The sequence below is a fragment of the Teleopsis dalmanni genome, chromosome 1 (genome assembly GCF_002237135.1).
Source record: "Teleopsis dalmanni isolate 2A chromosome 1, ASM223713v2, whole genome shotgun sequence".
In the NCBI taxonomy this organism is placed as follows: domain Eukaryota; kingdom Metazoa; phylum Arthropoda; class Insecta; order Diptera; family Diopsidae; genus Teleopsis; species Teleopsis dalmanni.
Window position 1 is genome coordinate 51,371,865 of NC_051846.1, and position 15,232 is coordinate 51,387,096.

The 15,232-nt window shown below is 32.3% G+C and overlaps 3 protein-coding genes across 3 annotated transcripts; 1 reads left to right on the forward strand and 2 right to left on the reverse strand.

Moving 5' to 3' along the window:
- LOC119673472 lies at positions 1-8,060 on the reverse strand (the record flags this gene model as incomplete). The annotated part of the gene is given in 6 exon segments (XM_038084753.1): positions 1-182; positions 242-523; positions 639-1,852; positions 1,909-2,035; positions 2,838-3,084; positions 7,758-8,060. Coding segments are annotated over 6 exon segments (2,256 nt in total), but the record flags the coding sequence as incomplete, so codon positions are not given.
- A 754-nt stretch (positions 8,061-8,814) lies between these two features.
- LOC119673473 (mitochondrial carrier homolog 2-like) lies at positions 8,815-12,296 on the reverse strand. Its single transcript, XM_038084754.1, has 5 exons — positions 11,799-12,296; positions 11,568-11,742; positions 11,183-11,501; positions 10,946-11,124; positions 8,815-8,999 (listed from the first exon to the last, which is right to left on the reverse strand). The coding sequence occupies exons 1-5, from the start codon at positions 12,028-12,030 to the stop codon at positions 8,918-8,920; spliced, it is 987 nt and encodes a 328-aa protein (XP_037940682.1). The 5' UTR covers positions 12,031-12,296; the 3' UTR covers positions 8,815-8,917.
- A 223-nt stretch (positions 12,297-12,519) lies between these two features.
- Positions 12,520-14,663, forward strand: LOC119681234. Its single transcript, XM_038094366.1, has 2 exons — positions 12,520-12,537; positions 13,971-14,663. The coding sequence occupies exons 1-2, from the start codon at positions 12,520-12,522 to the stop codon at positions 14,661-14,663; spliced, it is 711 nt and encodes a 236-aa protein (XP_037950294.1).
- Positions 14,664-15,232: the final 569 nt, after the last annotated feature.

Here is a 15,232-nt window from a genome sequence, read left to right on the forward strand (position 1 = left end):
TTCATCTTTTAGTATACCCAAACGCCTTGCAACTTCTTTCACATTAGCAATAAATTCTTCTTGTACTAAATTGAAACTCATGGCCAGTAAAGAAATACCGAATAGTAGATAAAGTGAGCAATATGCAATGGATTGCTCAGATTCGTCTTTAACACCCTTTGCTGGTACGAAATCTCCGAAGCCTGATAGCAAAAAAAAAAAATTTATAAAATAATTTAGAAACCATTTAATTACTACTTACCGATTGTGGTCAATGTAATAAAACAGAAATATGCTGAATCCAAATAAGACCATTTTTCCCAATGTGCAAATAGTGACGCTCCTCCTAGTATATAACTAATAACAAGAAAAACGCAAAGCCAAATTGGCACAGGACGGTCTTTTGGTGAAACATCACCATAGTAATAATCGCTCGCATCGTCTCCATACATCGAATCATCATCATAGTCGTAACTTGGACGTCTACGTACTTGTCGTGCTACTGCAAAACCCATTGGTGACATGATGCGCGGAGCTAATCTTTCTGAAAAGTGATTAACAAAGTATTTTAAAAATTCATATTAATAATTATAATATATATAAAATTATCAATAGTTCATTTAAACCATTTTCCATTTAGAAGAAAATAACTTATTTACCTGCTCTTTCACGTCGTGGCTTACGATCTCTACTATTACGTTTGGGCGCTGAAGGATAGTCATCATAATCACCGTAACCACATTCCACATCATATTCATCAGTGAATGATCTATCGTACTCTTCTTCTACGTAGTCTCCATAACGGGGAGAGCGTTCACGTCTATTTCTGTTATTGTGCGGTGCTGAAAGTTCCGGTAATTCTAAATGATTTCCATAGCGTGAATGTTGTCCTGAATTTTGACGGCCGAGACTATGACGTCGCTGTTGATTTGGATAAGGTGAATGATGACGGTGCTGTGAGTGTTGATGATGATTCTGATTTTGATTTCTTACACCACCATTTGGTGGATCATGGTTATCAAAATTATGTTTTTGATGTGCAGAACGCGGCATAGATTGACTGCGTAAATTGTTCTTGTTATGTTTTTGACGATGTTCTAGTTCATCAATGGCATAACGATTCGATATAATTGGAGTTTTACGCACTATGTCCTCGTCGATTTGTTCAAAGCGTGTAGACGCACGTGGATCTACTGATTTGGCACGACCTCGTCCTGAATTGGGTACAGAACGACCACGTGGCATACTATTAGTATTCAAACGATTTAATTCACGTTCTCTTGATTCTCGTACGATTTCTTCTTGTCGCGAATTTGGCGATCTCACTGAACGTACGCTTTGTGCACGTTTTGCGGTGGGTGGTGGTAAATTAATATCGTCCATTGAGTATAATTGTTGTTTTGATCGACTTATGTTACGTTCGCGCTCAACAGTATGACGATCACGCATACGATCACGATTACGTTGACGACTACTGAAACGAGAACTACGATTTAATGTTTGGGTCTCATGTGGATTTCGATCAAAATATGGTTCATCATTGTAGGGTGACTTATGTCTGACACTCATGCGCGTGATGGGTGCATAGTGAGGCTGTCGACGTCTATGACTGCTATGGAATCGTTGACCATACTCGATATCGTGTTCATCATTACGTCCTGCAAATGCAAGCTCAGGATCGGAATGTGCATGTGCTAAACCAATCGAAGCGCCTACACCGGAATCATTTGCAGAACGCTGTGTAAGTCTCATTGAACGTCGCATGGGGGGTGGTTGTGATCGAGATGAATAACGATGTCCGCGAACTGAACGGTTTCTAGGACGACGAGGTCGTCGAGTACAGACATAACAACATATTCGCCAATATATAAATCTAGAAATTGACAATTTCTTTTGGTACGAGGAAATTAAAAACTATTGATGAGATACCTGAATGATGTAGCCAATACATCTCCAATATTAGACAGACAAAGTAACATTAATGGTATACCAACAATTGCGTAAAATATTGTCGTAACTTTTCCCCAATCTGTTCGAGGGGATATATGTCCATAACCTTAAATTTTTGCAAAGTAAATTTTTAAAGATTGTTATATTTAACTTTAAATGTGTTAAAAGAGTTTACATATACCATACACTAAGAGAAAACAAATACATATTCTAGACCTTAGGTTAAAGTGCTCATAATTTTCGATCTTTTTCGATTTTTCAAAATTAAATAGTTTTTTATTTCTTTTTTTTTTTATCTCTAAATCTTTAAAAGAATAAATATAATTACCATACATGAACTTTTCCATGGTGTCTTTATCCTACAACTACTATATACCAATTGACTGGAATTTTAAAACTTTACAACTGTTAAACGAAGTTAATATAAATTATAAGAAATAATTAATTATTATTATTAGCTTGTTCTGTTTTTAATTTATTTTGTAGTGCTAAACAAAAGGGCACTGTCATGAGTATTAATCCACCATTACATTTTTTTCTAGTACAAACTAATACTGAGCGTGAATAACTACCTCACAGCGTGAATAATTATATATACTCTATTTTAGTGTAACTCCGTAATTTCATACCTTTAAATGATATAACGATTTTTTGGTTTTATAAACTGATAGCTGCAGCATATGTAGAACTCAATGATGGTTATTTAAACTCATATATAGTCCAAAACTAAGACCTAATATCAAGCACTTCGAAGAAAGCGCTTAAGCATTATTATATCGTTATATTACCTTGCTATGTTTAATTAATTATGGAGTATGAATATAACTAACTTAGTGATAATTATATAGTAACAAAGGGTCAGATTTTATTAACATTAATTTTTTTGCATTTTTTTTAATCACACCCACCGATTGTTGTTATTACAATAATTGAGTAAAATAAAGATCCAGCAAAAGTCCATTGCGATTTGGTTACATCTTCATCACCATCCCAACCATCGGTCTTCATTGCCGTAAGTATCTGTTTTTCAAAGTTTGCTAAATCTATTTTAACATTATTTATCCAATCCAATTCAGACAATACAGATGCATTCTCGGAGAATTTCCATATTTTATCTGTTAGTGAGTACCGCATACTTTCAATGCCCTTTTTAACCTATAGAAAAGCATTAAGAGTTATGGGATATGATGTTAAGTCTATAAATAAATATGTAATATTACAATTTTAATAGGTATCTAAATTAAAAGCATATCTTAGTTTATTTAAAAAATGAAAACACTTGCAGAACCAGTTTTCATAAAATCCCTCTTTCGAATTATTTAAACACAAAAACCACATTTTTAGCAGTTGTTGATGACGGCGACTAAGCCATCCTTTTCCTGGGTTCAAAAAAAAAATTGAGGTGATTAGTTCATTTTTTAAATAAAATCTTTATATAAGCAGCCAGCTAACTTTCAGTAAGTATTTATTTATCATTTTGGGATAAAAACTTTTAATAATCTGCAGTGGAAAGTGGAAACATTAGTGGCACAGCTAGTCGAGGTATGAGAGGTACTTCATTATTCTTAGGGCAAAAAAGCGTAGAACTCTAACTCTGGTATTTATTTTTTTTAAATTTTGGTTTTTCATTCCAACAGTCAAATACTTCCGTTCATCAACGATGTGGGTTGATTATAATACACACGTGCCTGTTTTTATAGAATCAAATTTCTATATAATTAAAGAGATTAAACTTCATTTTTCTTTACCTAGATACTTAGCTATGAATTTTTAGTTTACAGTAATATTATAATTACCTCATTTTAATTTATTTAAAATTTTAATCAAATTAAAGAAATTTAAACAAACATTTTATAACTGTTATCATTCGCACTGCTATGGTAAAAAGTTGATTATGGCGCTCGAGATATATATATATCGGTAGATATGTATATAGGTCGTGTGCGAGTTAGGCTAAGTTGCGTTCTAAATGAGGGAAATTCTAAGTTGTGTCGATAATGTATTGATGTGTCGATACGTGTTGATAAATGGCAAAATGTGTGCAGTGCAAAAAATCCCAAAAAATCTCCCATTTGGTTTAGTATCAACTTAGCCTAACTCGCACACGTCCATAATATCGAAATTATATTGTCTTTTATTTTATCTATATATCTATTATTATAACTATCTTTTTATAACAGATAATATATGGTATATTTGAAGTATATCATATAGAATATATATATTAATATCAAGTTTATTACTAGAATATCAAATTCTTTTCATTAAAATATTTTAGATTCATATAAAAGTCAATTATAAAATACATTGTGACCGAAAAGTTTCCGGAAAATTTTAAATAAAACGCAAAATTCTTAATCTTCATCAATATTTATTTTATCTCCTTCCAAAATATGCTCCATTAGAAGCGATACCAATGCAACGTTTCTTCCATGCATCAAAAACATTTTTTATAGCGTTCCGGTATGGCTTTGAGTTCCCTCTGCGAATTCTGTTTTACGTCTTCTATGGATTCAAAACGCGTTCCTCTGAGTGGTAATTTGAGGTTGGGAAACAGGAAAAAGTCACACGGTGCAAGATCAGGTGAATACGGTGGCTGTTCGATGGTATTTATTGAATGTTTGGCCTTAAAATCGTTGATAATGTTGAACAAATTGAGGTGAATCGGAACAAGCCGGGCGTTGACACGTCGCATACACAAATTGTCCACCAAAATCAAACGAGCCATCTCACGACCGATGCCTAGCTCTCGTGCTATCTCTCTAACACTCACATGAGGATTTTTGAACACGATTTCCTTTGCCTTTTCAATGTTTTCGTCGGTGGTAGAGGTCGAAGGTCGTCCAGAACGCGGCATGTCTTCGACGGTCGTACGACAGTCCTGAAAGGCTTTGTACCACTCATAAACTTGAGTTTTCGATAAAACTGATTCCCCATAAGCCTTTTGTAGCATTCGCAACGATTCTGCACACGAAATTTCGTTCGAAAAACAAAATTTGATGCAAACTCTTTGTTCAATATTTTTTTCCATTGTTTTTTTCGCAACGCACTACTGAGGTGAACTGGTTTCAACAGCTGCCGTAAACGAACTGTCCTGAACCAGATCGCGCGCATTTCTTGCATAGTAATGTATAAGGACAGTGCTGCCAACTACATAAACTTAAAATATCGAAAAATATACAGCGCGCGAATTTTAAATGAGAATTTCCGAAAGCTTTTCGGTCACAATGTATATATACCATTTAGATGTCCAGTGTAAGCAGGACTTTTTAAAATAAATTCCTTCCTTACTGTCTAAATGTTATAAAGTTTTGACAAAACATCAGTGAAGTATCTATTTTTAATAGAAGGCCTTTAAATACCTACTAATAAAAAATCGTATTCATTAAGAATATGGACATCTTATATTTTAATCTTATATATATACATCTTATATATCTTATATTTCAACAAATAACAAAGTCGACTTTTTTTAGCCTTTTTTCGTTATGAAGGTCTTAATAAGTGCCATATTTACTATAATTATACTCTAAGAAAGCATAATTTCTTCAACCTTAGAATAGAACCCAATTGGATCAAGAGGAAGATGACGTCGAAAGACAACATGGAGGCAAACATTATTCACCGAAACATCCAAATCGTTTAACGAGCTTCGATATATGACACGGAATAGGGAAAACTATTCGAACCTCTCTCTATTATTACTTAGCTTTTTATTGTACTTTATAGAGTAAAACTAAAAAGGCAAAATAAAAATAGAGGAAAGTATACTGAAATAATTTACCAAATCAATTACAATTAAGATCGTTTATAAGAAAATGTTTTAAACTAAAACGTATTAAGGGTTATAAAAACCAAAAAAAAAACAACAGTTGAGAATACTTTCAAGAATACTGATATGGCAATTATAGGTTGAATTATCACCTTATAAAATTGGTGTGTATATGCGAGTATAAGGAAATTTATGATCCAAGGCAGATTTGCTATAGGGAAGTTTTTTAATATCATAAAGACATGGACTTTGATATAAAACTCCCTACGTTTTTTAAATCAAATTTCTCTTAATTAGAACCTCCTGGTCCAAACAAATAAGTTATCAGATGTGAAGACATTACAACACTTAATTAAATTCTTTAGTTTCGCAGTTTAGTTGATATGTTTGCAATTTTATTTAACAAACTGTTAGAATTTTCATCTAAAATTACTATGGCAACCTACTATGTAGCAATACCAACAATACAATAAGATCAAATAGTAAGTGAGTAGATACGATTAAATAATAAATCTACTAGACTACAAGACGAATACATAAGTTAGGATGGGGTTATGGTGGAAAATAGAGTTGTAATTAAGATGATAAGTTGTAATTAAATCTTGCCTGGACAGAGAACCTAGACACTTTTTTTGGAGAGAACCATAAGTTAATACCACTCAAATTATTGTGGGCATTTTGATATAAAAATAAGCGATGTCATGATCAGTATATCGGCAATAGGGATATAAATTAGGAATTAATATATTTATATATATGTAACACAAGTCACTGTGGCTATATAGTTACCAAATTTGAATACTGACAGTTCCTGCTGCAAAGAAAATATTGTTTTTGTAAAAAGCGCAAGCGATATTTTATAGACGAGTAAGTGAAGATTTGAACGCTCCTGAAATCATTTATTTTACGTAGGGCTAATATAATCTACTATATTATTGTTATTATAGAAGCTCTTTTAGAAAAAAATATCGTTAATTTTTTTTCCTGTGCAGTGTGGTAACATTCGTTAAATGAGTTGTTCTCTTCTTACGGATAAAATATGTTTCGATCCATAAGATAAAAAATGAAATAAAATGCTACTATGAGTTTAATTTTTAAAACAATTACTGTTAGATGGTAATTAAATATTATTTGAATAGTTTATATGTAAACAATATTATTATTAAGTATCAAGCAAAATGTAAGAAACTTTACAGGACATATAAGAAAAGCTGGATTTGGTAAACTATTGTTGTGCCATATATTTTAAATAAAAGGCTATTGGTACATTATATTACGAAAAAAATTTTTTATTTATTTTATTTATTTTTATTTACTATTTTATTCTTATAAAAAAGTATTATATAAAATAAAACAAATTTGTTTTAAATTATTTTAATTTACCCTCAACCAACGTTTCGCAGTATTTATGCACCTCATAAGTGTTAAGCCGATTTACTTACTATCATAACATAGATTAGGTTAGGTTAAACTCTCTCTCTCTCTCTCTCTATAGCGATCCCAAGGGATTCACTTAGGCCTATAGGTTCATTCTGTTTCCGTATAATTAAAAACTCAAGATCATAACATAAATAAAACAAACAACTCGTTGTTGTTGTTGTTGTAGCCCGCCGGGATCTAAAAAGTAGATAATATGTAAGGATTACAAGACGAATACAAGGGTAGGGAAGTGAATGGGTGGGGTTAGAGTTAAGGGGATAATGGAAAAGGGGGTGATGATACAATTGAAATCAACCAATGGTTCAGCCGTAGAAACCTAGCTACCTCAAGGGGATGAGTCAAAAGGTTGATTGGACTTAAACCAGTGTGTGCAATGGGATAAGATCCCCCAAAGGGGTCACACAAACAAACAACTAGTTGATAAATTTTTACTAATCTACTAAAAAAAAAATATAATTTATATATATTAACAATTCGATCAATAAATTTTACAAAAAGGAAATTTCAACAATTTACTCAAAATCAATACAAATATCACAGCTGGTTAAACTATTTAAACATGAACCTAATAATAAAGAATCGTAATGAGACCCGCATTGCGAGACTTTTTACTCACCTCGATTTCATGTGGTTTCTCTAAATGTCGAAACAAATAGGCACCACCAACGCAATACGAAACAACCAATAACACCAAAGTCACGTGCGAAACAATACAAGTGATTATCTTCCACGAGAAACATATGGCAGCTACACACCTGCCACGCGTTGGCTTCTGGTCTAGCATTTGTGCTGGCATCGATTGCGCGCGCCTGTTAGACATTTTCGACAAAGACGGGCGCCGTTAATCGTTAATCCGAACCGATTTTATAAAAATTAGCTTTTTAAAGAAAGCATAAATCATTTGTTTAAAAATCTTATCCAAATTATTGTGTGTATTTTCGTATATTATTTTTATTTAATTTTTAATAATATTTAATACATGTACTAAGCCGCGTACATATGTGCAAATACTAAAATCTGTTGAGTTTTTTTGTTTATTTATTTTTTTTTTTTTTGGTTGGCTATTTTTAAAAGTATCTCCATAAAATTATTTTAGGAAAACACACACGGACTAAGAAGCATTGCATGATTTATTTTCTTGATACATACAAGAGCTAATTTTTCAAAGTAATATTTCTTTTTTTTATTTATTATGTACTCGTAAAGAAAAAAAAATATATTAATATTATTGTTGCATAAATTAGATTTGTGCTATTTATTATTAATTAATTTACAATATTTTAAAATTCCACTTTTATTTTGCTTTTACTTTTTAAGAACTTTTCGAAATAGTTTAGTCGGATGCTATATATGAAAATCTAAAATTCTCCGCGATCTGTTCAAGAGCCACAGACAATGCATACTGAATACATAACGGAAAACTGAAGAATTTTCCTCTGATTTCAATATTTTTGGAAATATTTTGAGTTTTTAAATCATTTTGAGTATGAGAAGAAGTTGAGTTGAGCATACAACGGAACACATTTTAAAATATTAAATACAAAAAAATAGAAAAATATACTAACACTGATCTAAAATATATGAGTTAAAATGTTTTTTATTTCAAAAATCTCTTTTACTGATACAGATGAAATAATTTTTTAATTATTAGAAATAAATGCGTTGTTTTTTTCTTTTAAAAATGTTTGTTGTTGTTGTTTTTCCAAATGCATTGTCTTCTGATTGTAAACTTCATGAAATAGTTTTTGAACTCTTTGTAACGAATTTTGTAGTGATCTATTGCTTCTTACTTAATGGTGGCATAATTGAATAATTAGTTTGGCTAATGTAATTATTCTTCCTAGGTCCAGGCACATACCTGCAATAAATAACAACAGAAATATACATTTAAAAACCGTTTGAAAGAATATATAAAGTACATATAGTAATTATATACAATACAATAAATTGACAGTTAAAATATATAGACATCTATACTAACATTCACAGTTGTCACTTATTCTAATAAATATCCATATTTTTTAAATACCCATATTATATTAATGGTTAATGTCACTAATTAAATAAAAAAAGTGTCAAAAAAACCTGCAACCTTAAGCAGGGAAAGTTTGTACGGCCTTGTCTACTTGTGGAAAAACACGTTTAGACATCGCTTCTAATTTGACAGGTACGAGTTCTAAGCCTGACACTTGCAGTCCAAACAAGTTATATACGGACTAAATTCGAATATTTCTTAAGACCACTGATGATGAGTACTTGGTAATGTTAGAAACAGCGTTGTATGGTCAGCCAAATTTTAATAAATTAACTAAATTTTTGTGTTTCCCCTTTCTTTCTTTGCTATTCGAAACTCTCTAAATGCAAACATTAATACACTATTCATAGAATGTAGGGGACAAATCGGTAGACTTAATTGACAAGCTGAGTTACCGGTTACTGGGACATTAAAGAGAATGTAAAACCTTCTACGGATATTTCTCCAAGAGTACCGGTTTGTGTTTCTCTGGAGATCATTAAGAGGAGTTGTTGTTGTTTTAACCCAATGGAAATTACGAATAATAATACAATAATAGTAACTAGATTGAAATTCGCTAATAACACACGCATCCTGAGTGATGCATACTATTGTTAGTAACAAGAGACTCTGATCTAATATCGCAATGGAACTTAATGGTCTATGTGTAGCCTTTTTGGCCCGCCAGCATAACCTAACCTAACCTAACTAGATTGATAGTGGTTCAAATTGATGTACCAAATACATCATGATTACACCGGTTTTTACAACCTAGAAGTTGTAAAATTATCAAATGCACACAATAAAAATTCATGTTAATATTTTTTTACATTGAAAAATATATAAAAAACAAATGCAATATAAAGCTTAAAGTTTTGATAAAATTAAAAAAAAAAGGAGTAAATACAATTTATGTTATCTTATCAAGATTAAAAAAAAGTATAAGTAGACCGCGTTATTTATCAAAGTTCAAATATATTCTTTTGCCTTAAATTGAACGAGTTTATAGAAATGTATAATATAATATAAATTTATAACTATATATACATATATATATCTAATTTATGTTTCATAATAAACAAAACTTTTTTAAAATAGATATAGAAAGAAATACACACTTCAGCAATGTAATGTCAAAATATGAAGATGTTTAAATGAACAAAAGCGCAATTATTATGCCTGAAATAACAGTCCTATAGAGTGTAGATACAAGCCTTTTTCATGATTTTTATGCCCACTAAAATATTTTATATTCATTATTAAGTACACTTTTTCGGAAAGATAAAGGACGCACGGTAACAATCAGTTATAGAAAGTGGTTGCTAAATGAGATTTTTACTAAGTCGGTCGAATATTGATCGATGAGAGAATCTATCGTCATCAATTAATTTAAATGGACCTAATAGTGCACGCACTTTTCAGCAGCTCAAATATTTCGCTAAAATGTGATAAATTATAGTAAAAAAAAGCATAAGAATAAAGTTAATTTTTTGAAATTTGGCAGACCGTTTCGAGTATTGCCAAGTACTCATCATGAGTGGTGTTAGGAAATATTCGAATTTTAATTAGTTACAGCCCGTATATAATTTGTTTGGACTGCAAGTGTCAGACTGAACTCGTACCTGTCAAATTAGAAGTGATGGCTAATCGTGTTTAATTTAGTTTATCTTTATTTGTTCTTATAATATATAGAAGTGTATAAATAAAAATCATATAGGAAATTATTTAATATAACATATAGTATATAAGTTTTAACTTGGTTTTTATAGAAAACTTGAATTATTTCTTACCTCAAAAAGAAAGCATTACCACGCTTAAGTTCACCCAGTGATGATAAATGGTTCCAACAATCAATTGAATTTCTGTACATTGGCATCATCGGTGGACTTGCGGCCATAAGACGAGAGCCAGTTACACACATACAACTAGCAACAACTTGGAAAGGATACAACATACTGGCAATGGCAAACTGTTTGAGAGTTTGTTAAAAAAAAGTAGTTAACAGATATTTAATAATATATAAATACCTGTGTAAGTCCAGAATTATAATGTCTACCAACTTTATCTTTAATTAAGTATTTATTAAGCATAAATACGGTGGTACTTGTCAATATAAGGCTGGCTACATCACCTATCAATTTTGGAAGTAAACCACTAAAGAATCCACTAATACCCTCATATTTGTAAATTTCAATAATGGAACCAACTATAGATTGATATATTTTTTCTCCACCAATGAACTGTGCCATCATTCGTAGGGAAATCACGTGAAAGGGTTGGCATACAATAATGCTTGTCATACTAATTACTAAATCGCGTTTTAAATTTAATTTAAATTGTAAATACCTTTAAAGATGTATAAGTTTAATTAAAAAATTAGATTTTAAGACATTACCATAATCAAATACTTACAGCTCCTCATCACTTAAGTCAACATCATCCTTCAATTTACATTCTTCAGCTGTAGGTAATTTAAAAGCTGTAATTACTTTTTCACTGCAAACAAATGCAAGTAGATTGCCAAATATTTTTGGAGAAAGTCCACGATACATTCCATAGAAACCGTCCATTCTTCGTATATAACCCACTTAAATGTGTATATATTAAATTATTATGTAAACACTATTTACTTTTATATCATACCATATTGAAACATATTTGGCAAAACTAATATATCTTTGCCAAGCAGGGACTTTCCAGGGCGCGGAGCAATTGGTTCATAACCAAGTTGAGCCAAGACTTTAGCATATTCAAAAGGATGTAGCGCCGCACCAACAGCAATGCGAAATCCAAAACGAGTCCATTCATTTACCTCTTTTTCATCAGCTAAGTCATTGCCATGTATATTAGAATGTGCCCCGGGCGGTGCTAACATCTTGATATTATTTAATTACACCACTCTTCCTAAGAAAACCTCCTTCACCAATGCTAGTCACTACAAAACCGTACCGGTCAATGTTTTGCAAATCGCACAAATTCTCCGTGATAAAAGGCACGTCAAAAAGTCTCTTCGATTTGTCAAAAACAAAATTCGCAGTGTTGTATACAAAAAAATTTAAAAACTTTTGACAAGAATAACGTGTCCAACTAATATTACGATTCAGAAACAATGTTACGATAATAAAATATATTTGCTTCAAACTATTAATAGTTGTAAAGTGTACAATTTGAAATTATAAATGAATAAATAATTTTTTTAATCAAAAATTTAAGCCAACTGCGTTAACATATGTTATTGATAAATAATTTTAATGCCATGAATAAATGCCTTATATACAATAGGTCTTTTCCACGAGCAACTTGTAGTAGCTTTGAGTAACACTGTGTAGACACAAGAGCGCTCCACCAGCAAATTTTCGAGTTAATGAGAGCATCTGAGTGGGTATAACATCTCGGTCGAAATTTGAAAATGCTACATAAACATTACTCGAAAATTTTATTTCAAGTAAAATTTGTGTTGTATGAATCAGCTGTCTTGGTTTGAATTTAAATTTTTTTATTGTTTATTCGCGTGGCATTGTAAGAGATTTAATTTGTAATAAATCACAAACAGAAATTAACTGTCATTGAATACAGTTTATATATCATTAATTTATTTCATAAATATTAAAACAAGGAACCTAATTCTAACTTAAATTAGCTATAAAATTACATTATCTATATAAATAGTTAATTCAAACTTAACATATTCTTAAAACTATAATATTTTCAAGTTATAAAAATTAAAACTAAATATGTTTTAACTTGATTTATCCTTATAATAATAATATATTTATTTATTTTGATCTGAAAAGGACAATAATCGTTACATTTTCTTATATATCATATAATATAAATATAAATACTTTTTTAAAATTTTGTCCAACGTCTTTAGTTTATTTTGTTTAATATTCATTAGTCTTTCGTTGCTTTGCTGCAATATTTGTTCAACATTTTTATAATGTTGTTGCTGCTTGTTGTTATAAAACTTTCTTATTTTTCAAAATTTATTTTGCGCTCTTATTTTTTGAAAACAGCTGTTCTTACCAAACTTTACACAAATCTGTTCCATGAAAATTTGAATAAAGAAAGTAATCTGGCATTTTATTTGTGCTATGCTCTTAGTTTGTACTGTACTTGTATTTTACACGAGTTTTACTACGAGTAGCTCGTGGAGCAAATCTAATATTTGCGAAGAATATTTTACATATAAATAAATTGTTAAAACTTATTTTATATATTTGTTACAAACAGAGAAAACAGTGTATACAAAAGTGCGCAACACGTATCCACTTTCTTTCTGTTACATATGTACGTACCAATCAGAAGCCAGAAACAAATAATACTTTTATACTTTGGCCAGAAGCATACTGTCGCCTTTTCACGTGTGTACTGGGGCTAAAAGAAATTTTAATATTTGTGTATTTATATTTTAAAATTAGTTTTGTGGCGACCCAGTTGGCTGTGCATTTATTGAATTTAAAAAGTAAAATTCAATTTCAAATATTTTTAAGTTTTTGTTTTGATTGATGAGAACGTTTCGATTTTTCTCTCTGTAAAAAGTTGAATAAAAGTTTATTAACATTGAAAATTTTTAGAGTTTTATTAATTAGCAAGGTGAACAGATCATTGCTAAATTGGTGACCCCGACGTGATTTTGAAAAAGTTTAAATTTAGAAATATTAACTTCTGAGCTAAATATCTAATTATCGAGCTGTGATGTCAGTTGCAGACGAAGGTGTAGTAATGGCTTCTGATAGTGGAAGTGTCGTAAACCGTGTAGCAGTGAAGGTGCCACCGTTTTGGCACGAGCGACCGGAGATTTGGTTTGCTCAGATCGAGGCGCAATTCGCAGTAGCTGCCATTACGAGTGACATCACGCAGTTCAACACGGTTGTAGCAGCGATTGAGTCAAGTGTTATCGCCGATGTAAGTGATGCAGTGCTTCATCCTCCTGAAACTGGAAGATACGCTAATTTAAAGGCTTGCATCATAGAGCGGTACAGTGAGAGCGAGCAGCGGAAGATTCAACGGTTGTTGTCAGAAGTTGAACTTGGTGATAGACGCCCAACACAGTTGTTAACGGAGTTGACAGCGTTAGCTAAAGACAAGGTGAGCGATGAGTTCCTTAAGTCTCTTTGGCTGAAGCGTTTGCCACCACAAGTGCGCGCTATTCTGCAGGCATCGAACGTGGCACTAGCAGAACTGGCGAAATTAGCAGACCGTATTTGCGAGGCGGGTGATTTTCAACAGATAGCTGTAGCGTCAGCCTCTGATTGTCCAGCCTATTCTGAGAATGCTGTGATTTTACGAAGGCTTGAGCAAATCGAACAGCGTCTGAGTCGTTTGGATTTACGTCGTAGTGAGTCGATGCAAAGTCGATCGTCATCGAGGAGGCGTAGGCGAACTCGTTCCCGACCAGGAAGTCATCCAGATTGGTGCTGGTATCACGAAAGGTTTGGTGATAGAGCTAATGCTTGTCGGCAGCCCTGTAGTTTTGTGGCAAGCTCTCATCAGTCAAAAAACTAGGCACTCCTTCTACGTCGTCGAGCCGAGAAGGGGTTAGTGTTCGTATAGCTCGACTTAGTATTAAAGATCCCGCCACGTCGACCGTTTTTCTCATTGATACTGGTGCGGACATATCAGTTTTACCGAAGTCGTTCTGTCGTTGGAAGCAAAGGGCTAACAGTGTTTCATCAGTTAATTTATATGCCGCTAATGGTACGCCTATTCAAACATTTGGCGAGCGTCGACTGCTTTTGTCTTTGGGTTTGCGTAGAGATTTCCCGTGGACGTTCGTGATTGCGGATGTTAGCTGTCCTATTGTTGGAGCCGACTTCCTTAATCACTATGACTTGTTAGTGGATTTGAAAAGGAAGCGGTTAGTTGATTCGAAGACGACTTTGATGATGAAGGGTAAGGCTGCTGTGTCTCAAGAAGATACTGTGCGTGTGTGTGGTTCAGTTTCAGCTTATGCTGAGCTGGTTAATGAATACCGTGATTTAGGCATTATGAGTGCAAATCGGATGGGTTTAGTTACTAAGGTTGAACATTGCATCGAGACATTTGGTGCGCCGTCATTTGCTCGTCCCCGACGT

Excerpts from the sequence above, each read along its gene's own strand:
- LOC119673473 (XM_038084754.1), bottom strand. The coding sequence starts at position 12,030 with ATGTTAGCACCGCCCGGGGCACATTCTAATATACATGGCAATGACTTA. Across the intron at positions 11,743-11,798 it reads GCCAAATATGTTTCAATATG|TGGGTTATATACGAAGAATG; the intron begins GTATGATATAAA and ends TACACATTTAAG. Across the intron at positions 9,000-10,945 it reads GGTAATGCTTTCTTTTTGAG|GTATGTGCCTGGACCTAGGA; the intron begins GTAAGAAATAAT and ends TATTTATTGCAG.